Below are 25211 nucleotides of genomic sequence, written 5' to 3' on the forward strand. Positions count from 1 at the left end.
AGCGACCATAATTCTATTCGTTTTAAAATAGTGATGGAAAAGGATAACCAGATCTAAAAGTTGAAGTTCTAAATTGGAGGATGGCCAATTTTAACGGTATTAGGCAAGAACTTTCAAAAGCTTATTGGGCACAGATATTCGCAGGTAAAGGGATAGCTGAAAAATGGGAAGCCTTCAGAAATGAGATAATGAGAGTCCAGAGAAAGTATATTCTTGTTAGGGCGAAAGAAAGGCTGGTAGAGATAGGGAATGCTGGATGACTAAAGAAATTGAGGGTTTGGTTAAGGAAAAGAAGGAAGCATATGTCAGGTATGCGCAGGATAGATCGAATGTATGCTTAGAGGACTATAAAGGCCGGTGTATACTTGAGATAGAAATCAGGAGGGCACAAAGGGGTCATGCTTTGGCAAACAGAATTAAGGAGAATCCAAAGGGCTTTTACAAATATATTAAGGACAAAAGGGTAACTAGAGAGAGAATAGGGCCCCTCAAAGATCAATAAGGTGGCCTTTGTGTGGAGCCGCAGGAGATGGGGCAGATACTAAATGAGTATTTAGCATGAGTACTTACTGTGGAAAAGGATGTGGAAGATATAGAACGTAGGGAAATAGATGGTGACTTCTTGAACATTGTCCATTTTACAGAGAAGGAAGTGCTGGAAATCTTGAAATTGCGTAAATGTGGATAAATCCCCAGGACCTGATCAGGTGTACCCGAGAACTCTGTGGGAAACTAGGGAAGTGATTGCTAGGCCTCTTGCCGAGACATTTGTATCATCGAGAGTCACAGGTGAGGTGCCAGAAGACTGGAGGTTAGCTAACATGGTGCCACTGTTTAAGAAAGGTGGTAAGGACAAGCCAGGGAACTATAGACCAGTGAGCCTGATGTCGATGGTAGGCAAGTTGTCGGAGGGAATCCTGAGGGACAGGATGTTCATGTATTTAGAAAGGCAAGGACTGATTAGGGATAGTCAACATGGTTTTATGTGTGGGAAATCATGTCTCACAAAATTGATTGAGTTTTTTTGAAGTAGTAACAAAAAGGATTGGTGAAGGCAGAGCGGTAGATGTGATCTATTTGGACTTCAGTAAGGCATTCGACAAGGTTCCACATGGGAGACTGGTGAGCAAGGTTAGATCTCATGGAATTCAGGGAGAACTAGCCATTTGGATACTGAACTAGCTCAAAGGTAAAGAGAGAGGGTAGTGGTGGAGGGTTGTTTTTCAGACAGGAGACCTGTGAACAGTGGAGTGCCTCAAGGATCGGTGCTTGGTCCACTACTTTTCATCATTTATATAAATGATTTGGATGTGAGCATAAGAGGTGTAATTAGTACGTTTGCAGATGACACCAAAATTGAAAGTGTGGTGAACAGCGAAGGTTACCTCAGATTACAATGGGATCTTGATCAGATGGGCCAATGGGCTGAGAAGAGACAGATGGAGTTTGATTTAGATAAATGTGAGGTGCTGCATTTTGGGAAAGCAAATCATAGCAGGACTTATACATTAATGGTAAGGTCCTAGGGAGTGTTGCTGAACAAAGAGACCTTGGAGTGCAGGTTCATTGCTCCTTGAAAGTGGAGTCGCAGGTAGATAGGAATGTAAAGAAGGTGTTTGTTACGCTTTTCTTTATTGGTCAGAGTACTGAGTACAGGATTTGGGAAGTCATGTTGCAGCTGTACAGGACATTGGTTACACCAATATTGGAATACTGCATGCAATTCTGATCTCCTTCCAATCAGAAAGACGTTGTGAAACCTGAAAGGGTTCAGAAAAGATTTCCAAGGATGTTGCCAGGGCTGGAGGATTTGAGCTACATTGAGAGGTTTAATAGGTTAGGGTTGTTTTCCCTGGAGCATTGGAAGCTGAGGGATGATCTTATAGAGGTTTATAAAATCATGAGGGGGCATGGATAGAATAAATAGACAAAGGCTTTTCCCTGGGGTGGGGGTGTCCATAACTAGAGGGCATAGGTTTACGGTAAGAAGGGAAAGATATAAAAGAGACCTAAGGGGCAACGTCTTCAAGCGGACGGTAGTACATGTATGGAATGAGCTGCCAGAGGAAGTGGTGGAGACTAGTACAATTACAACATTTAAAAGGCATCTGGATGGGTATATGAATAGAAAGGGTTTGGAGGGATATGGGCTGGGTGCTGGCAGGTGGGACTAGATTGGGTTGGGATGCCCGAAACGTCGAACTTCCCGTTCCTTGGATGTTGCCTGACCTGCTGCGCTTTTCCATCAACACATTTTCAGCTCTGATGTCCAGCATCTGCAGACCTCACTTTCTCCTGGGCTATCTGGTCAGCACGGATGAGTGAACCGAAGGGTCTGTTTCCATACTGTATATCTCTACATCTCTATCTTTGCATCGTAGAATCAGAGGACAGAGAAAGGTTGAGAAGGGACAGGCCCATATGCATATAGATCAGGATAATTAACATCAGGGAACAAAACAAAAAGCAAGCACCAGGCAGGATTCACACAAAAGGCCTCCTTAAATCTTGCGAAGATCAAAAGATGATCAGAGTGTGGCGTGCAGCCACAGTGCTGTGTGTGATGACACTGACGGCCTGCTTCCTGCCATCATGTGGTTGGAGTGGTCGCGGACTGAGAGCAGGAGGGAGGGTGTGCACGTGCGAGCAGCCCGCAGCTTCAGTTATAACAACTGTTGCCTTGCGAATAATGTGCCGTAATTCTGGCAAATGTTATCCACCAACAACTGCCACCGAGGTGAATATTATTAGTATTATTATATATCTGTCGCTCCTCTCAGCCCCAAACTACTCTTACCACCTGCTTCATGCCACTCCATGAAAAGTCGTAAACCATCAATACCTTAGTTAATGGGGACTGGAGATGGTTTCAGTATCACCTTTTTGACGTAACGTTTTTACAGGACCTTGGAGATATTTTCTGGACAATCTGAAATTCGGATAATTGATGCTCAGATATCCGAGGTTGTTCTGTGCTTGGTAAGCTTCAATCTTTCCTTGCTGAAATTTCCCATCTAATTTCTCCAAATTCATTTCTTGTTTTTTATTTTCACACTGCCTGTTCACTTCCTCTTCCTCATTTGAATAAGCTTCATTTTTATAAATGGTTGCATTCTCTTTCTGATGCTACCCTTCCCGTACAAACATCAAGAAGTTGCACACAATTACCTGTTGCAAGGACATGTTCCCTTATTGGCCTTTAACTATTATATTAAATTCTGTTCAATCAGCCATCCAAAATTCCAAATTTCATGCTCTAGTCTAGCATACTTTATTCAACATTAGAGAAAGAGCAAAACTTGACCTTCTCTTGAGATATAAGACAGGGCAAGTGACTGAGGTATCAGTGGGGGAGCACTTTAGGGCCAGTGATCATAATTCAATTGGTTTTAAATCAGTTATGGAAAAGGATAGACTTGATTGAAAGTTAAAGTTCTAAATTAGAGCAAGGCCTATTTGCGGTATTAGGCAAGAGATTTCAAAAGTTGATTGGGAGAATCTATTTGTAGGTAAAGGAATGATTGGAAAGTTGGAGGCCTTCAAAAATGAGATAGAGCGCCCAGAGGCAGTATGTTCCTGTTAGTGTGAAGGGGAGAGCGAAGGTGTAGGGAATGCTGGACAAGAGAAATTGAAGCTCTGTTCAAGAAGAAAAAAAGGAAACATATGGCAGGTAGAGACAGCAGGGTTTGAGTGAATCCCAAGGAGTTTAAGGGCAGTAGAATTATACTTGAGAGAAATCAGTACAGCAAACAGGAGATATTTTTGGCAAATAGGGTTAAGAAGAATTCAAAAAGTTTTTCAATAAAAAGGAAAATAAAACAACTAGGGAGAGAATAGGGCTCCTAAAAAATCAACAAAGTCGCCTATTTGTGCAACATAGGAGATAGGTGAGATACTAAACATATATTTCACCTCAGTGTTTACGGTGCAGAATGATATGGAAACCAGAGAATTAGTGATATATTGAAAAGTGGCCATATTTCAGAAGAGGTGGTGCAGGATATCTTAAAATGCATATAAGTGGATAAATCCCCTGAACCTGATCAGGCATAACCCAGAACTTTGAGAAGCCACAGAAGTGACTGCTGGGTCCCTTGTTATCATCAATAATCATGAGAGGTGCCGAACTCTAGAGTTTGGTTAATGTAGCGCCATTATTTAAGAAAGGTGATAAGGACAAGTCTGGAAATATGAACTAGTAAGCCTGACATCAGCGGTAGGTGAGTTGTTGAAGAGAATTCTGAGAGACAGGTTTTACATGCATTTGGAAAGGTAAGGACTGATTAGGGAACGTCAACTTGGCTTTCTGCTTGGGAAATAATCTCTCATTAACTCGATTTTTATTTCTTTGAAGAAAAACTCCATAACTGCTTGACTCAGACAGCAGTTAACAGTCAGATATAGGAGCATGGGACTAGAATCACATAGGCCAAACTGGTTAAGAACAGTTTCTGTCATTCTGTAAAAGGCTTAGACAAAATAAGACTGCTTCACTGTCCCTCCTACAGAACCCAGCAATCAGTCAGTCATCTTTCAATCTAATTTGGGTCCACTACATTACTCGTCCAATAACAGGTATACATGAAGTGCTTTGAAATTATGTATTGATTATTCAATGGAAATAGAAACTGGTTGCATATGAAAAGCTGGCAGTTATTTCAGACAAAGCAAGAAGAATGATTATTTTTCAAGATCAGAAAAGTCAGGAAACAAGAAACCTATATTCTCCTTTGCCTAAATAGACAGATGAAACGTGTATTTCACAACTTTCTTAACTTAAACCTGCGTACGTGAGGAAAATAACAAGAATCTTCAAGAGGCAAGTGGTCTGGGTTGACATGACAAATTAAAGTTCACACAAAAGCAACACTGTTATTCCTACTCACCCACAGTCCAGCTATTTCCTTTATCTTCAAATTCTACTTTGAAAAACTGAAATCGACATCTGCCGACCTCTCCATGCATTGTCAACAGTGTGTTTCACAATAAAACAATTTTCCCCCATGTTTCTACTGATTGCCCACAGGGCATATAGGCTAAATTGCCCATAGTGTCCAGGGATATGCAGACTGGGTGAGTTACTCATGGGAAATGCAGGGTTACAGGGATAGGATAATGGGTGGGCCTAGGTGGGATGCTTTTCGGAGGGTCAACGTGTACTCGATGGGCTGAATGGCCTGCTCCCACACTGTAGGGATTCTATGATTCTTTTGCCATTCATCTTTTATCAATATTCCATAGTTTGCAACTCTGCTGTCAACAGTTGCAAAAACCTTTTCTATATACTCTAACACCTTCACTTTCTTCTTAAAGGATACTTCAGCTGAGACCCAGTGCCTCTATTTATAAAGCTCAGGATCCATTTTACTTTGCCTTATTACTATTTCCTCAATCTGCCCTGCCACTTTCAATAATTTGCTCAGACATGCATGTTGGACATATGTTCCCATATCCTTTACACATTTTGGATAATATCTTAGTTCATGCTTCTATCAAAATATATCCCTTCCCAAGTCAGCTTCATCTGTTAATTATCTGCCCATTCCATTAGTCTATGTGCCATATCCTCTGAATGTTTATCATTGTTGACCTCTAAGCTAATAATTTCAAGTTGTCTCATCTGAAAATTTTAAAAATGTGCCCTCTGCAAAGTCTATTGTCATTAGTATGCATCGTGAAAAGCAGTAGTCTAAGGAGCCCCACTATACCTGGGATAAGCAAGAATATGGTGTTAAGGACACAATCAGATCTGTCATAATTTTATTGAGCGAGAAAGGCCCAATGGGCTGAATGGCCTACTCCTGCCCCATTTCTTAGAATATTATGCTTGCTATGTTCAGCCAACTTGATCAATTCTGCCACTGTTCCTTCTACTCCATGGACTTAAATTTTGCTGGTAAGCCTATTATGCAACTTGTCACAAGCCTTTTTGGAAGTCCACCACTTCAACCATATTACCCAAGTAATTCCCTTTGTTATTCCATCAAAAATCTATTAAATATGATTTGCTCTTGAATTTACACTATCCTTCCTTCATTAATCCATCCTTGTTCAACACTGGAATTTTGTCCCAGATTATGTCTAAAAGCTTTCGTAAGAGAGGCTAAACTCACTGCCCTGTAGTTGTTAGGTTTATCATTACATTGTTCCCTGAACAAGGTTGCAATATTTACAATTCTCCAGGCCTTTGTCGCCATTCCTACACCCAAGAATGGATGATTATGACCAAAGTCTCTGCAATTTCCTCTTACTCCTCTCAAGACTGCAAATGAATGCAAAACCATCACAGTGCCTAAGTAAGTAAACCCAAGCAAAGCTAAGTATGTAAACCTAAGCATAACTAGGTAAGTCCTTTCAATAACTTCTCTTCATCAATTTTTAGCCCATTCAATTATCACTTCATTCACTAGCTTCAGCAACATCTTCCTTGGTAAAAAAAATCAAATGCAATGTACTTGTATAGCTTCTCAATCAAGTCTTTTGCCTCCACAGATAGATATTCCTTTTGGACCCTAAATTAGCTCATCCCCCACACTTGTACTTATTTCCTCAAGTTTAAATTTCACTTTCCCACTGAATAGAAGCTGTTCAGTCCTGTTCTTACTTGTGTTATCAACCTAGCATCAACCATTTGCAATCCTTATTTGTTTCATCCTACTTTCTCACTCTTTCATCAACCAGAGAACTCTAGTCTAACTAGCTCCACCTTGTGAGAACATACTCTGACCATTTACTTAAACCAACTCCTCTTTAAAGGCAGCCCACTGCTCCATTAGAGCTTTGCCTGTCAAACTTCGGTATCTATTTATCCAAGCCAACTCCGTTTTCACCTCATTAAAAGTGACTCTGCTTCAATTATCAGTCATTAAAATTTAGCCAAAGAAAATGGTAAAAAAAGCTATACCTCCAAAGTATACTTCAGTGTTTTATAACTATGTAAATATCTCATTGTCAGAAATCTGGTAGCCAATTCGCATAGAGCAAACTTTACAAATTGCAACAAGATAAATGATTGATTAATCAGTTTTTATTGACTTTGTTGTAATGTAGATTTTAGTCACGACAAAGAGAAGAACTCATGTGCTATTCTTTGCATTGTGCAGCAAGCTTTTTACTTTTGCCTAAGAGAATAGATGGGGCATTGATTTAACATCTTACCTGAAAAACAGAACCTCAGGCAGTTCAATACTGCAGTGGATTGTCAGCTTAGATTATATGCTCAAATCTGGAGTGAGACTTCAACAGAATCATCAGACTTAGAGTTAAGTAGTACCACTGAGCCACAGGCGACATAGCTCTGCTGAGAAATACTAAAGCTCTGTAGCTCCATTTCCAGGCACGATAAGTATCGTGATGCTTCAGTGTTCGGTTTAGAATGGGAAATCATTAAAAGTAGTCCCTCCATACATTGCCAATAGTTGCAAACTCAATGCCAAATTTTTATGCAGAATAGATCTCCAGTGGGATTTTCAATCTCTGAAATGGAACATGTAACCTACATTCCAGTGTTGACTAGGTGTTTGATATTTTCTGTTTTCTTCACCTAATGCAGTAAATCCTCATCTTAATACTTGAGCAAAACCTTGAGAAAAAAAAAACTATGTCGAAGAACAAGGCAGAGACTGGTGGAGTGGCTATGGATGACCATGGTTCTAAGTAGTGAGAAGTCAAGAATGCGAATGTATGTTATTTAATGCCCCCAACAGTCTAAGCTTTTTATCCCTATATTAATTATACAACTAAAGTTGTTTTCACCTCATAACTTGACTGGTACTTTCCAAGTGTTTGTTTTTCCTTCTTGGCTGAGACTGTGTCTTTCAATTAGACCAGAGTTATCTTGCATGATTATCCATCTAAAATGAAAATTCTTTGTAGCCTAAATAAACATTTTTAAGCAACATACATATAAATACCATATTGGACACAATGCTAATTCAAAACTAGGTAACAGATTGAAACTTTCCCATTTGTAAATTCACTCATGGAATTACAAAATCAATCCACAGATATACAATATTTGGATTAATCATTCAGTTGTTACAATTTAGTTGCAAAGCCACTGAAATATTGAAATAAGCCACATTTTAACTACTGTTGTTTCCACTCAAACAGCATATTTACCAACTTACTCCAAAAACAAACATTTTTCAAAAGTCTACACTATTGTGCAATGACTGCAAACACCCAGTACAAGCATAATATTTGGCTGCTGTTGCTTCACAAACAAAAGTAAAATGATAATCAGCAAGGGAATAGGTTTGGAGTCAGAAATCAGTTTTAAAATTTTTAATCAATCCACAGACTAAAACTTGGCCATTTAGTTGCATATGATTACAAAATCCTGTGTGCAATATGGAGTTTTATTCCATAAATACCAGCAGTATCCTGACCTACTTAATTCCCCTTTGAAATGCTATCTGCTTCTGGATCTAGTTGTCTAAAAATATTGTGAACAAATGGTGAACACAGTGCCAAATCCTCTAGAAGCTGCATTAAAATTCTTAAAGCCCCATGAAATATCAAAACATAACAAAAGTAAAACATGGAAAAAAAGTATAGACCAGAGAAAGCAGGTAGAAGAAATCACATGCACGGGAAGGAACAAAGAAAACATGGAAAACTTTCTTCAGAAATATGAAGAAAACATGGATACATTGGAGAATTTTGTCAACTCATTTAACATACAATCAACAAGATGATTTCAGTCACAGTCTTGGTCGCCTTCACTGCTTCCCTCTGATTCTCAGTGCTGTTTGCCAGATAAGGATGTAGTGTCTTATCTTGTCCCACCCTGGTCCCTTCTTCTGGTGTCTCTCTCTGTGCACTGCATCCAAGTGTCAACTACTGTCACGCCATGTGCACGGACTGGCTGTGCTCTCATCTTCAACCAAAACCTGTGCGAACAGAGACCCCAATTCTGATTCTCTGAGTAGACTACACTCCTTGATAACTATGCATCATATGCACTTCCCCTAACTAAGAATCTGATGGGTTTATTCTCATATCATTCTTTTTCTCCACATATCAATTGATTACATTTGCAAGCACCAGAGGTAGAACATAGCACCACCGAGAGGAGGGAGGTTTTCAAAATTTGGCCTGTGCTTCTGAAGCTCCCTTACTAATAAAAAAAGGGCAAAATAGATTGTTGCAATAAATTCGGACAAATTTTTGTTTAAAAATTACATGAAATCAAAGTCCTCAAAAGTGAAAATGAAAACCTGTAATGTTTTTCCACTGCTAACTGTTAGTGCACTGAAATGTCATGTTTGGTAGTGATTAACTTTCATCGGAAAGCACAGAATTTAAAGAACAACACATTTATTTTCAGGGGTTCTTCTTTCCTTCCCATGTTTTATTTAGTGTTAAGTCAAACAACATATACAATTTTATTTTGGCAATAGCCGAATGAAGAAATGGAGCCAGAATCAGTCATGTCCACAATAAGTTAATGAAACATTCACTTAGTATCTTTTCTATTGTCTAATATTACTGGGAAAACACAACAATAAGAACACACTACAGTATAGCACAGGGGGAATCAATGGATTCCTTAATCAATTGCTGCTTTTCCTTATACCCTTTAGATAGAGATAAGAGGTACAGTTTTCATTTCATTAGGACCTTCATTCATACTAGACTTTTTCTGTTAATCATCAGGATGCCAAAATTGCAAAATTTACATTGGCAAAAAATCTTATTTTACTTATCCAACTTTGTTCAGAATTTATAAATAATGGTAACAAATAATAACAATATTTTGTAATGGTAAAAATGTTAACATTGAATCCTAGAACAAAATATAATTTTCACACTTTTGCTAATCAAATTAATTACTGGACCTGTATTCTCTACTCATAATTTTGGTTTCTAATAGTTTAGAACTTGGAAAATATTGAGTTAGTCCCATTACCACATGAAATGAACCAAAGTACTCTGACTCGGAAACAACTTTCATGGATATATTGAAAACAATTCTTAGAAAAAGTTAAAGCTATTGCTAAAGATAAAAGAAAACAAAATCAACAACTTCCCCATTACTACGGTTTCTGAAACCAAACGGCATAAGATTTTTGAGTTTTTACATCTTCACTAGTCATTCCTATTCAGCAATCTGAAAAAAAACACTCTGCCTTTGAGGTGCCACTGTACCCTTCATGTTGGCCGTTACCCATCTGTCTCAGTACCACACTGGCTGGTGTCTCTCAAAATCATTAACTTTTGGCCTCTGGTCTTCATACCCACTGTGTTTGGCCTACAAAAATTGCTGCCAAGATACACTTCACTGCAAACTTGTTAAATTCTATTAGAAATTCATTTTGAATGTGTTGATGAAAATTACCTCAAAGCACATCTTCAGTTAATACATCCCTTCTACAAATCACAGTTTTTAAATGTCTGCACTCTTACCGTTCCTCCAACAATTCTTCCCAGAGGGTACCATGCTCTTTCATCAAACCAGTTTAGAAAATCGTAGAACCCATGGGATGCAAGATAATGTGTAGAGCGATAGTTAAACCTGTAAAACACAGTTAACACACAATTATTTATATTAATTAATGACTTAACAATTCCCCATGATGGTGAGCCTATATCACAGCTTTGAAGCGCATAAAGTAGGAGAATGCAAGCTGATGCAACTGCAAATTCTGCAAACATCTAGATCACTGGCAATCATACAGAATCTTCACCAATGAGACTACAGCACACAAACTTCTCTGTATCTATATCAAATCACAGAGAATGCCTGAAGTGAGATTTAACCTTCAAATCTTAGTATTGACAATAATAAGAAATTAAATAATACATGGTTTTTCTGTTGCTAAAAACCCTTCCACTATAGGTGCCAAAAACGTCACCAAGACAGACTCTCTGGATATTATGTCATCACTGTCTGTAAATTTGCTGTCCCTTTCCTGTGCTCTATCAGTGACACTTTCAAAAAAAAAATTGGCTAGCTGAAAGAAGACAGACGGTGGTGACTGATGGGAAATATTCATCCTGGAGCTCAGTTACTCATGATGTACTGCAGGATCTTTTTTGGGTCCACTGTTTGTCATTTTTATAAATGACCTGGGTGAGGGCATAGAAGGATGGATTAGTAAATTTGCGGATGACACTAAAGTCGGTAGAGTTGTGGATAGTGACAAAGAATGTTGTAGGTTAGAGGGACACAGATAAACTGCAAAGCTGGGCTGAGAGGTGGCAAATGGAGTTTAATGTGGAAAAGTGATGAGGTGATTCACTTTGGAAGAAGCAACAGGTATGAAGAATGTTGGGCTAATGGTAAGATTCTTGGTAGTGTAGATGAGCAGAGAGATCTCAGTGGAGAAAGTGAGGTCTGCAGATGCTGGAGATCAGAGCTGAAAATGTGTTGCTGGAAAAGTGCAGCAGGTCAGGCAGCATCCAAGGAACAGGAGATTCGACGTTTCGGGCATAAGCCCTTCTTCAGGAATGAAGAAGGGCTTATGCTCGAAACGTCGAATCTCCTGTTCCTTGGATGCTGCCTGACCTGCTGCGCTTTTCCAGCAACACATTTTCAGCAGAGAGATCTCAGTGTCCAGGTACATAAATCCTTGAAAATTACCAACCAGGTTAACAGGGTGTTAAGAAGGCATACGGTGTGTTAGCTTTATTGATAGAGGGATTGAGTTTCGGAACCATGAGATAAGCTGCAGCTGTACAAAACTCCGCTGCGGCTGCACTTGAAGTATTGTGTACAGTTCTGGTCACTGCATTATAGGAAGGATGTGGAAGCTTTGGAAAGGGTGCAGAGGAGATTTACTAGGATGTTGTCTGGTATGAAGGGAAGGTCTTACGAGGAAAGGCTGAGGGATCGGAGGCTGTTTTCATTAGAGAAGGTTGAGAGGTGACTTAATTGAGACATATAAAGATAATCAAAGGGTTCGATAGGGTGGATAGTGAGACCCTTTTTCCTTGGATGACAATGGCTAGCACAAGAGGACATAGCTTTTAATTGAGGGGTGATAGATATAGGACAGATGCCAGAAGTAGTTTCTTTACTCATAGTAGGGGCGTGGAATACACAGCCCCCAACAGTAGTAGATTTACCAACTTCAGGGCATTTAAATGGTCATTGATAGGCATTTGGACGAGAATGGTATAGTGTAGGTTAGAAGGGCTTCAGATTGGTTCCACAAGTCAGCACAACATCAACAGCCGAAGGGCCTGTACTGCACTATCATGTTCTATGTTCGAAGTGACACTGTCATCATTACAAACCTATTTTCTCCATCTCGCTCACCAGCAGATCAAATCCCAACTTCATGTCTCTGAAATCTGGAATGAACAGTTTTTCTACATTAAATATTGTCATGCAAGAAAAAGTTGCAGACTGACAACTCATTCCTACCAACTATAGGACTAATTCCCCATCTTTGACTAATGTATTATTTGGCAGAATGATCAGAAAACTGGACAAAGCTAGAAGAAAATTACCTGTGGAGTCGGGGGTGGGGGGGGGAAGAGGGGAAAGAGCTAAACATGAAACTTCAGGGATCAAACATTAAGATGTTCCAACTCTATGTATGTCACAAACTGTGTCAAAACAGCAAAATTAGCAATGAAAATGCAAATACCTAAATTCAGTAAAACAGGTGCAGTTGACATTGACAGAGACCAGGTGTTATTGAAATTCATGTAAACAGACTTTTGCTCTAATAAGCAGTTGTAATTAAACTTTTGCATTTTCATACTAACTTGTTTTTCTCTGAGCAGGCACAGTTGCTATGTTACCAGTGGACCTTGCACATTCGAAAATTCTCTTGGGATTAAGTGGCAAAACAGGGAGCCTCAAATCAGATGAAGTCTAAACAATTGGAAAGATAATTTACTCCAATTTTGATAGTCCTTACTTGCCGCCAAATAGGATGGTGAGGGGAACATTCATGCATGGACTTTTGAAAGTAATCAAATGCAGTTTCATGCATGCACTTCTTCAGGAATATGTATGTTGAAAGTGCACAATCATTCCAAGATGCATTGAGTGAGTGACAAAAAGAAAGTACATTCTATATATGACTGAATCAAGTCACTTGAATGAGAATTCTAAAAATGAATACTTAATCGATACAACATTGAATTCAAAACTTCTCAGCTTCGAATACTTCGGTACAATGGAATTTGCTGTAATTGTGACCATCTTCAAGAAAACGGATGAGATCAATTGCAAAAACCACAGCAGGACTCACTGCTATCTGTAATCAGGGACATCATTGGTACAATTCTCAACTGCCTCCTTTCAACTGTTGCAACTCCAGGAGGAGCTCTTTAATGTGACTCCATCTACCAAGAGGAACAATGGACATGATCCTCAAAGAAAATCCACCCCAAAAAATCCAGAGAGAGCAGCAACCTCTATTACATGGCTTTCTTCGACCTCACAAAGACCTCGGACTCTTTCGACCAGACTCTTTCCTCCCAAATTTGGCTGATGGCAGAAATTTACCAACATCCTCTACCTGCTTCGTTACAATAATGCAAGCCACTGCTCTCATCAAAAGATCCACTACAGACCTATTACGAATATAAATTATGTACCTGAAACATTTCTCCATATTCCTTTGATGCAACATTTCACCTCACACACATGAAGCTCCCCTGCGGATTGGAGTGAAGCTTTCCCAAAGGAGGAGTAATAATCGACTGAACCTATATCACCTCCAGTCCAGACACAGAGCTGCAGATATATATATATGCATGTTGAGAAGCCCAGATTTAAACCATCAGGGAAGCATAAAATGTGGACTATAGGTTATTCATTTGGAAAACAAAGTCCTATACCAACCTCCTGCTTTTAAAATTAACTTATAGGATATGGGCATCGCTGGCTGGGCCAGCAATAATTGCTAGCTATTCTCGAGGTAGGAGCCACCTGCTTGAACTGCTTCAATCCACTTGGTGTAGGTACACCTATGATATTATTAGGGTCGGAGGGTGATCCAGTATTTTACCCATCAACACTGAAGGAATGGTAATATACTTGTAAGTCAGGATGGTGAGGGGCTTGGAGGGAACTTGCAGATGGTGACGTTCCCATGCATTTACAACCCTTTCCCTTCTAGACAGTTGTGGTCATGGGATTGAAAGATGTATCAGGAGCCTTGTTGAATTTCTACAATGCATCTTGTAGATGGTACACACTGTTGCCAGTAAATGTTAGTGGTGCAAGGAGTGAATGTTTTTTTGTGGATGTGGTGCCAATACATTGCATTACTTTGTCCTGGTTTGTGGAGCTGCACTCATCCAGGCAAAGGAGTATTCTGTAATACTCCTGAACGATACTTTGCAGATAGTGGACAGACTTTGGGAAACAGATGACGACCTACTTGCTGCAGAACTCCTAGCTTCTGGCTCTTCCTTGCAACTGCAGTATTTATGTGGCTACTTTAATACATTTTCTGGCCAATGGCCACCCCAGTATTTTGATAGCTGGGGATAATCATAGCCCCTTTAACATTCATTAGGATTAAATTCTTTCTTGTTGGAGATAGTCATTACTTGGCATTGTCTAGAAGGAAGACTGCTTATTGCTCAGGTCTTGCTGTATTTGAACATAGAATGCTTCAGTGTCAGAGTCGTTGTAAATGCTTAATGTGTAATCAGTGAACATCAACATTCTGATCTTGATAGAGCATTGATGAAGCAGTCACAGATGGCAACTCGAAGGACACTACCCTCATAAGATCCTGACTCTCCCACCACACACGTGAAATCAATTCTTTTAAGTGTCTGACCTCGTTGGAAGGTTGCTCCCACTGATGGGAAAACACAACATTGCCTCCCAAGTGCCAGCTCAAACTACAGCTGTCTGATAAAAAGAGTGTTTGATGACAAAGACTTGAAAGCGAGCACCAAATTCTGTCTGCAGTGTTAAATGCCCTGCAGCCTATGAAAACATCTAATTTATAGCAAACACCTCAAGCCCTAAAGGAATATTACCAATGATGCCTCCATAAAATTGTGAAAATACAATGGCAGGATAGCAAGTTCAATACCAGTGTCCCCTTCCAGGCCAACACCCCCCAGCATCCAGGCACTGATTATGGTCAATCAGAATGAGCCATGTTTGAAAAGACTCCCAAAATATGCTTTCTACTGTGAGCTTTGTCAAGGCAAGCAGTTATTATGAGAGCTGAGGAAATATTTCAAGATGTCCTCAATGTCTCCCTGAAAGAATGCTTCATCTGCACCAACTTGTGGGAATCTCTTTCCCAAGACTGCCCAAATTGGAGAAGCAAAGGTACAAATCATTTGAGATATCTGACTGACCCTGGAAAGAAATTTACCATCCTTAACCGGTTCGGACCAGACCCACTGCAATTTATGTTTGACTTTCAACTGCCCTCTGAAATTACCTAGCACATTATTCACGTCAAGGGCAATTAATGATGGGCAACAAATGCTGACCTTGCCAGCAAAACCCATATCACATGAAAGAAAAAAATAAGTTAAAGCAGATGATGTCCATGAAATCTGACCATTTATTCCTTGATTGCATTCAGCTATCAGATGCAAACCTGCCTTTTCATCTAAAGAGAAAAGCAATTCCCAACCAGACATTTCATATGCCACCACTAGAAACACAAAAAGGGTGAGATGTCAAATGGTATTGGAATATCTTGCTGCTGTGAGAAAACTAATTCTCTAATTCTAAGATTACAAGTAGTGCAAGAACATACTCCTGAAAGTTTACTATTATATTTTAGAACTAAATTTTATGTTGCATATTTCTAGTAAACATTATTTCTATGATTGCTGCTGAAACTGTGTTGCTGGAAAAGCGCAGGTCAGGCAGCATCCAAGGAGCAGGAGAATCGACGTTTCGGGCATGAGCCCTTTATTTCTATGATTGCCAATTTGGGCTTCATACTAAGACTAGTAATTTTCTACTTTTATGCTAAGTTTTTACAAACTCATTCATTTGTAAAATACTGCTGTCAATCTGGGATCAATAAATCAATGTAGATTTTACAAGTTAATACCATCGATCAAGAGAACTGCATCCAAAGACCAGCCTGATCAATATGAAGAATGCAGAAGTAACAAAATTGTCACGGTTACAGTGGCAGAATTGATTTCAAAGAAAACCAACAAAACAACAGAACATTTCTGCAAAAATACTAAATCAATGCATGGCAAAGTTTGAAATGCTGACTGAAATGACCTAAAAGAAAACTTGTGCATTTGCTGAAAGACGTATTGCCAAGGATAAACAGTTCGACACAGCAAATGCAAAGAATTTCATAAAATAAAGACCATACAATCTGTCTCAAATACTACATTCTATTGCTCTTCATCATCCCACCCCACTCTCAACTAGAACAAAGTACATTCTAATTCACTGACTTCCCATTTATTCTGTTTTGTAACAATCACCTTGTGACTTCTCAACTCTAACTAATTTGTGCAGAGACACGCTATCAATCCATTGAGTCTACACCATCTCTCCAAAGAGCATCACACTCTATTCATGTAATCCCACATTTACCATGTGTCTATCTCACTGAACCTGCACATTGCTGGACATAACAGGGAAATGTAGCATGGCAATTCACCTAACTTGCAAATCTTTGGATTGCAGGAGAAAACCAGAACACCTGGAGGAAACCCATTCAAACTCCACACAGACAGTCATTCCTAGCTGGAAACAAACCCTGGCCCCTGGACAGTGACGTAGCAGTGCTAACTACCGAGGGTCACTCTGGCAAACATAAAAGATTCCATTACATTAATTTGAAGAGTTGCAGTGGAGGTGTCCATGGTTTCCTGCCTAATTATATATCAACAAGTCAACATTACAAGAATCTACGAATTGTCACATTATTTCCAGAAGTTTGATTACAGAGAGTTCAGTCCCACATTTCCTGTGTTACAACTGCAAAAATACATTTGCTATAGAACATCTTAGAACACCCAGTAGTCACGAAGGGTACTACACAATACATTTTTCTACCTGGTGTTTACCATGGTTAATCGCTGTTTTCCTTAGTCATTCTTCTGCTTCAGAAAACATGCCCTTCACTCTTTTGTTGTCTTCAACATGGCCTAATCTACCTTTTCTCTCCCACTATCTCTCAATGCATCATCACCTCCTAACCATGTTTTGCTGTCCAAAAACTCCTTCGATCCTGCATGAGAACCTGATCAAAATCATAAATAACGTACTTCAGTGCAAGTCTATTGCCTTCTCCATCTCCATTCCTCAAAAACCGATAATCCATGCTCTTGCCTTTGTTGTAACTCCATAGGATTCTCCTTCCAAAACAGCTATCTAGCAATGACTCTTCATGCCCCAGCTGTCACACCTGAAATCCTCCCTCCCTTCTCTGGTCTACACCCAAAATGAAACATGAAAGCACAGTGGAAAGTTCAATTTGCATGCTGCCTTTACTTAGCTCAATTTTTCTCCTTACCTCAACTTCGACACTTATAACCAGTTAGCCTTACTGACGTTACGTTTTAAACTTCTTTCAATGAAAGATTATGGTGAAGAAAGTTCAAATACTACATACTAGCCACTGTTCACTTCCTAGTTAAGCTGAATAAAGTCAAGCATAAAACTTGGCTGAATGGCAAAATCCACATGATGCTTATGCTAAAGCTAATTATCTCCACTTATTATCTCTTTCCCATTTCCCAACCTCCATAACGGACTTCACCCTTTCATATCTTGTTCAACAGCAAAGCTAATCACAGACTTACACTGAATTACCACCTCTCTCCCATTATGTATACCAATTAAAATCAACAACCTCATCTTCACATTCTGCCCACAGTATTGTATGCTCCTGCAACTTTTCCCCATCTCCTATAACCTTCCATTTGGTTCAACTTTGGCCATCTCCCCACTACAGCAAACAGTCCTTTGTACTACCATGGAGAGACCTTGAACCCTGACACCAAAGTTCTGGTATCGGGTACTGCAAACAGCTTCATCGCTCATTTCCTTCTTTTTCCAAAGTTCTTTAAAACTATTTTTGTTTCCAAAAAATATTTCTTGGTATTTCTTCCAACTGTGGCTTGGTATCTTCTTGGCTCACATAAAAAGATATCTTGCAAACTTTTGCAATGATCTAGAGTACGCTACCTGATAAGAGTGCCGCAATCAAGTTCTGTACAAAATTTCAAGACACAGCTGAACGTGCACTTAGTAGAGAACTATATAATTTGCAAGGCTTTGAACAACAAAACAGGGTGCATGAATAAATGAATTCTCTCAAAAGAGCCAAAGGGACAATGGGCCAGCTAGTTCCTTTCTGAATGAGATTCTTTGGTTCTATTAATAGCTTTGCACTACAGATATTATGAAGCAAATATTAGATAAAGGATGAAAGAAAACTTTATTAAATCAGCCTCATACAATTTTAATTTTGCAAGACTTTATTTAAAATAACCAGGACACATCAAATCAGATATTACTATGACACCGGAAATGAGCTTTACATTCAGTACCTAAATTTTCTATTATAACAACATGCTAACCAACAGAAAAAGCTCAACTAAGTTAATTAACAGACAAAGTCACATCCCTCCCTGATGCATTCAATTCTCAGGTTGAGCAGAATGGCAGCAATGTGATGCCTGCCAGACAGCTTCCGTCAGACCTGTTCCCTCGGACACCGCTATAGACATCAGGTCAGTCTTCCTGGCAATCAACCAACAAAACCAATGGGCCCAGAACATTACCCCTTCCGAGCACTCAGATCCTGTGTAGACCAACTGGCGAAGGTATTCACAGAAATCTTTAATGTATCCCTCACACAAGCTGAAGTCCCACCTTCTTTCAAGACCACCATCATCATCCCTGTGCCAAAGAAAGCACATGCAATGTGTCTTAATAACTACTGCCAAGTGGCTCTGACCTCAATAATCATGAACTGCTTTGAGGGGCGGGTCAACTCCAGTCCCCCAACCTGCCTCAATCCCCTACAACTTGCATTTTGATATAACAAGTCCACAGATGCCATGTCCCTAGTCCTACACTCATTCCTGGAACATCTGGACAACAAGAACATCTACGTCAGACTCCTACTCATTGAGGTAAAATCAATGACTGCAGATGCTGGAAACCAGATTCTGGATCAGTGGTGCTGGAAGAGCACAGCAGTTCAGGCAGCATCCAAAGTGCAGCGAAATCGACGTTTCAGGCAAAAGCCCTTCATCGGGAATAAAGGCAGTGAGCCTGAAGCATGGAGAGGTAAGCTTGAGGAGGGTGGGGGTGGGGAGAAAGTAGTATAGAGTACAATGGGTGAGTGGGGGAGGGGATGAAGGCAATAGGTCAGGGAGGAGAGGGTGGAGTGGATAGGTGGAAAAGGAGCTAGGCAGGTCGGACAAGTCATGGGGACAGTGCTGAGCTGGAAGTTTGGAACTGGGGTGAGGTGGGGGAAGGGGAAATGAGGAAACTCATTTGTTAAAGTCCACATTGATGCCCTGGGGTTGAAGTGTTCCGAGGTGGAGGATGAGGCGTTCTTCCTCCAAGCGTCTGGTAGTAAGGGAGCGGCGGTGAAGGAGGCCCAGGACCTCCATGTCCTCGGCAGAGTGGGAGGGGGAGTTGAAATGTTGGGCCACGGGGTGATGTGGTTGATTGGTGCAGGTGTCTCTTCTGTAATTACACCGGCATCACTCCCCACCTCTTCCTCCGCTACATTGATGACTGCATTGGCGCCACCTCGTGCTCTCGCGAAGAGGTTGAGCAATTCATCAATTTCACCAACACATTCCACCCTGACCTTAAATTTACCTGGACCATCTCTGACACCTCCCTCCCCTTCCTGGACCTCTCCATCTCCATTCATGACGACCAACTTGACTGACATTTTTTACAAACCCACCAACTCTCACAGCTACCTGGATTACACCTCTTCCCACCCTATCTCTTGCAAAAATGCCATCCCGTATTCCCAATTCCTCCGCCTCCACCGTATCTGCTCCCAGGAGGACCAGTTCCACCACAGAACACACCAGATGACCTCCTTCTTTAGAGACCGCAATTTCCCTTCCCACGTGGTTAAAGATGCTCTCCAACGCATCTCGTCCACATCCCGCACCTCCGCCCTCAGACCCCACCCCTCCAACCGTAACAAGGACAGAACGCCCCTGGTGCTCACCTACCACCCTACAAACCTTCGCATAAACCAAATCATCTGCCGACATTTCCGCCACCTCCAAAAAGACCCCACCACCAGGGATATATTTCCCTCCCCACCCCTTTTCACCTTCCGCAAAGACCGTTCCCTCCGTGACTACCTGGTCAGGTACCCACCCCCTTACAACCCACCCTCCTATCCTGGCACTTCTCCCGGCCATCGCAGGATCTGTAAAACCTGTGCCCACACCTCCTCCCTCATCTCTATCCAAGGCCCTAAGGGAGCCTTCCACATCCAAAGTTTTACCTGCACATCCACTAATATCATTTTTGTATCCGTTGCTCCCGATGTGGTCTCCTCTACATTGGGGAGACTGGGCACCTCCTAGCAGAGCGCTTTAGGGAACATCTCCGAGACACCCGCACCAATCAACCACACCACCCCGTGGCCCAACATTTCAACTCCCCGTCCCACTCTGCCGAGGTCATGGAGGTCCTGGGCCTCCTTCACCGTCACTCCCTCACCACCAGACGCCTCGAGGAAGAACGCCTCATCCTCCGCCTCGGAACACTTCAACCCCAGGGCATCAATGTGGACTTCAACAAATGAGTTTCCTCATTTCCCCTTCCCCCACCTCACCCAAGTTCCAAACTTCCAGCTCAGCACTGTCCCCATGACTTGTCCGACCTGCCTAGCTCCTTTTCCACCTATCCACTCCACCCTCTCCTTCCTGACCTATCGCCTTCATCCCCTCCCCCACTCACCCATTGTACTCTATACTACTTTCTCCCCACCCCCACCGTCCTCTAGCTTATCTCTCCACGCTTCAGGCTCACTGCCTTTATTCCCAATGAAGGGCTTTTGCCTGAAACGTCGATTTCACTGCACTTTGGATGCTGCCTGAACTGCTGTGCTCTTCCAGCACCACTGATCCAGAATCCTACTCATTGACTATAACTCTGCCTTCAACAGCATTATCCCCTTCAGTCTGATCTCAAAACTCTAACCTTGGTGCCAGCCCTGCCCTCTGCAACTGGATCCTCAAACTTTCTGACCCACAGACCACAATCAGAGAAGATAGTTAACTGCACTTCCCCCACAATAACACAACACTGGAGCCTCCCAAAGCCTGTATCCTCAGCCCCTGACTGGACTTTGTGTACTCATAACTGTGTTGTCAAATTCCAAATGAACGGCAGCTACAAGTTCACTGACAACACCAGTGTAGTAGGATGGATACCTAATAACAAGTCAAAATACAGAAGGGAGATAGAGGATTTGGTGACGGTGCAATGAAAACTACCTCTCTCTCAACTATGGCAAAACTAAAGAATGATCATTGACTTCAGAAAGAAAGGAGAACATGCACCTATCTACATCAACCTAAGTGAGCTTGAGAGGATGGATAGCATTAGGTTCCTCCGAGTGACGATAACCAACAATCTGTTCTGGACTTAACCCAAAGATGTGATGGTTAAGAAGGCACAACATCTCTTCTTTTTCAATCAGCTCAGGACACTCACCATCTTCTACAGATGCACCACTGAAAGCATCTGTATGCATAACGGCTTGATGTGACAACTGCTTTGCCTAGGACCATAAGAAACCGCAGGTGGTGGTGTGCACAGCCCAAATCAGCATGGAAACTAACATTCCATTCATGCTCTCCATTTACACAGGTCACTGCCACGGAGAGGCTGACAACATCAAAGACCCATCGCATATCAGTAATGATCTCCCACAACCTCTTCCGTCAAACACAAAGTACAGAAGCCTGAACACACACAACAGCAAGTTTAGGAACAGCTTCTCCATGGCCATGATTAGGCTGATGAATGGACTTTCTGGCTTCAAATAATGCTGATCTTGCTAACACTGATGTCACCTACTACATGCAATGTGACCTGTATGCTTGCGAGCCTTTTTACAACCCCTGATCTATACATCCTTGCTTACTATGATCTGCCTGTACTGCTCACAAAGCTTTTCACTGTACTTTGGTACATGTGGCAATAAATCACTTGGTTTGACCATTTTTAGGTGCCTGAAAGTTAAAGTAATTCAAAATTCTAGCAAAAATACTTAAATATCTTGTAACAAGGTCTGAAGTACTAATTATCTTTTCAAAATATACCTCAAAGTTTATGAAATGTGAACCATGCCAGTTTTTAGGAAGGAGTTTAGTTCTTTATTAACAATATCCTTATGTCCAAAGTAAAAACGTTGTTAGCTATGTTTAGGTCATAAAAAATGTTAAAATAAAAACAAATGCATCTTATTCTCCAAAATAATGCTGAGGAAGCAAATGTTTATTTGGCAAATTCCAAAATGACAACTCTGGCGATATTTCAGTAAATATTCCAGAAACTATATTTGTTTTAAAAAGCACTATTAGAAGAAAGAAATTAATCATGGATTCTCAAAACTTGGCAGAACACAGCAGCTGCTTCACAAGAGCTCCTTATTAAAATTATAGAGTCAAAGTTAACAAATTTTCCCCTTAACTTCCAATTCACATTGTACCAAGTTTCCACATGATGAAAAAGAGAATAAGGAGGGATAAGGTGGAAACATTTGACAGGGGAAGAAAACCCAAATGAGGGAATGAACAAAGAATGCAAACAGGAGTGGGGAAAAAAAACTGCTTGCGAGATAGGGAAGAAAAGAAAACAAGAGGAATAAAAAAAGCAGACATGTACAAAGAAAATTAAGAGCAGAGGGCTGTGATATTAGAGTTAACTTGCTCTGCTGGCCTGCAGGAAATTGGATGTCCCAAGGCTAGGGTGGAATGCCTCTAACTTACAGATAGATTGTAAGAAATTACATTATCATCTCCTATTATTCAGAGCCATTTACATGGTCACTTTCTTGCCATTCAAAAGCCTATTTACATTTTCATCCTCTATTCAGAAATCAATTGGAACATTATAGTTGGAATTCTGGCTATCCCTGTAGTTTAAAAAAAAAACAATTCACACCAGATCTGGCCATTAAGGAATGATTTGCATTACATTGTTTCTGGAGGTGAGGTGGTCACTGCATTGTGTCTTCAGTGGCATGTGACTGTGAGAGAGTCACTGGGAGGTGTCTTCTGAGCATTGCTGAGTGATGTAAAGATTTTGTATAAAGGAAGGATTGTTTCCTTTGTTAAAGGAGAGCTTCCCTAGACATGCCTTGCAAGCATGGCGATGAGTGTTCAGAGCTTCTCCAAAGCTTGTATTGTACTGTGCTTAATAAAATTTTGCTTGTTCACACAAAATAGCATGCATCAAATGTGTAAGAATCTCAAGAAAAAGAACTCACAAGGGGGAGGATGGATGGAAAAATGAGAGGTGGGACAGATATACAAGTGACTACATCACAAATCAAGGAACACTGATCTCACAAACGGAAAGAGCACTCAGCGTATAACTCCAGCATGTCGTGTTAACTCAACGTAATAACAATTCCGCACAGCTTCCTAAAGGCCTTTGCTTGCCTGGCTGATGCTCCACCCACAAAGCTGAAATGCTCAATATTTTCATTAGGACTTTCAAGACAATCTACATTCCAGAACTGGCTCTGAAAATTGTGCTTGCATCCTGACAGCTGTGACAAATTTCACTATAGCAGCTGAGATAGAACAAAACTATATAGAGCATCATGGACTATCATAGAAACCCTACAGTGTGGAAACAGGCCATTTGGCTCAGCAAGTCCTCAATGACCATGTGAACAGCATATCACCCAGACCCACACCGTAACCATAAGTGTAACCCTGCATTTCCCTGTGGTTAATCCATCCAGCTTGTGCACCCCTGGACACTATGGGCAATTTAGCATGGCCAATTCACCTAACCTGCACATCTTTGGAGTGTGGAAGGAAACTGGAGCACCCGGAGGAAACCCACATAGACATGAGGGGATGTGCAAACTCCACACAGATAGTCACCCAAGGCTGTAATCAAACCTGGGGGCCTGGTATTGTGAGGCAGCAGTGCTAACCACTAAGTCACTTCACCACCTCTACCGATGATATTGAACCCTTAAAGAAAATTCCTGGATTGAGACAATGAAAACTAATCATCTCTTCCCTGTGCCCTACTCGCTGTACCAAGTCTCACTGAAGTCCATTTTGAGCTATTGGGATTCAAATATTACTTCTGCCCAATGGAGCTACAAGCATCAATTCTGAAAACCACTTCACCCACAATGAATATCAGTTTGCGGGAAACTTAATATATAGTGTTATTACTGAGTCCTATATTGACCCACCTCCATTAAAACAGAAAGTGGGCAGGCTTGACAAACCCTCCCATGGAATAGTGTGCACAATTCTGTTCATCTCACAGCAAGGATAGGAAACATTTAACATGGCTTAGAAGAAGTTTAAAAGAATAGCTCCAAAGAGGACGAATTTTAGTTATGAAAGTAGATTGAAGAAGCTGGGGTCATTCTCCTTTGAGTAGAGAGATAGTTGAACGTAAATTGTATACAAATGTTCAAAATCATGAGACATCAAACTGTGGATATCATGAAATTATTTCTGTTGGCATAAGTCAAGAGGAAAAGGTTTCAAATTTTAAAGATGACTTTCAAAAGAGGCAAAGATAATTTTTTTTTAAAAACATGGTGCATGGCTGAGATCAGAAAGATACTGCCTCAGAGATTTTCTTTGCTGAAATGTACCCTGCCTTGACAATCACCTTCTTAAACATTAGTGTTCTATTACAGATCTTCCCATTAGTACCATTTGTCCCTAATTAGACCCTTCTCATTCCACTTAACCCTCTTCTAATCTATATGTTCTGCTTTAGATTTCTCCTGCATTAAGAGTCACAGAGATATACAGCATGGAAACAGACCCTTCGCTCCAACTTACCCATGCCGATCAGATATCCCAACCCAATCCAGTCCAACCTGCCAGCACCAGGTCCATATCCCTCCAAACCCTTCTTACTTATATACCCTTTTAAATGTTGCAATTGTACTGGCTTCCACCACTTCCTCTGGCAGCTCATTCCACACCCGCACTACCCTCTGCATGAAAATGTTGCCCCTTAGGCCTCTTTCATATCTTTCCCCCTCACCCTAAAACCTATGCCCTCTAGTCCTGGACTCTCC

The 25211-nt window shown here is 40.8% G+C and overlaps 1 protein-coding gene across 1 annotated transcript in view; it reads right to left on the bottom strand.

Moving 5' to 3' along the window:
* The window catches only part of stt3b (STT3 oligosaccharyltransferase complex catalytic subunit B), a 117091-nt gene that overhangs the window by 65980 nt on the left and 25900 nt on the right, over window positions 1-25211 (bottom strand). Inside the window, exon 2 of the mRNA XM_060849922.1 lies at window positions 10411-10519. Within this exon, the coding sequence (XP_060705905.1) occupies window positions 10411-10519 (109 nt within the window). The remainder of the gene's footprint in view (window positions 1-10410; window positions 10520-25211) is intronic.

Source organism: Hemiscyllium ocellatum, chromosome 34 (genome assembly GCF_020745735.1).
Source record: "Hemiscyllium ocellatum isolate sHemOce1 chromosome 34, sHemOce1.pat.X.cur, whole genome shotgun sequence".
NCBI lineage: Eukaryota > Metazoa > Chordata > Chondrichthyes > Orectolobiformes > Hemiscylliidae > Hemiscyllium > Hemiscyllium ocellatum.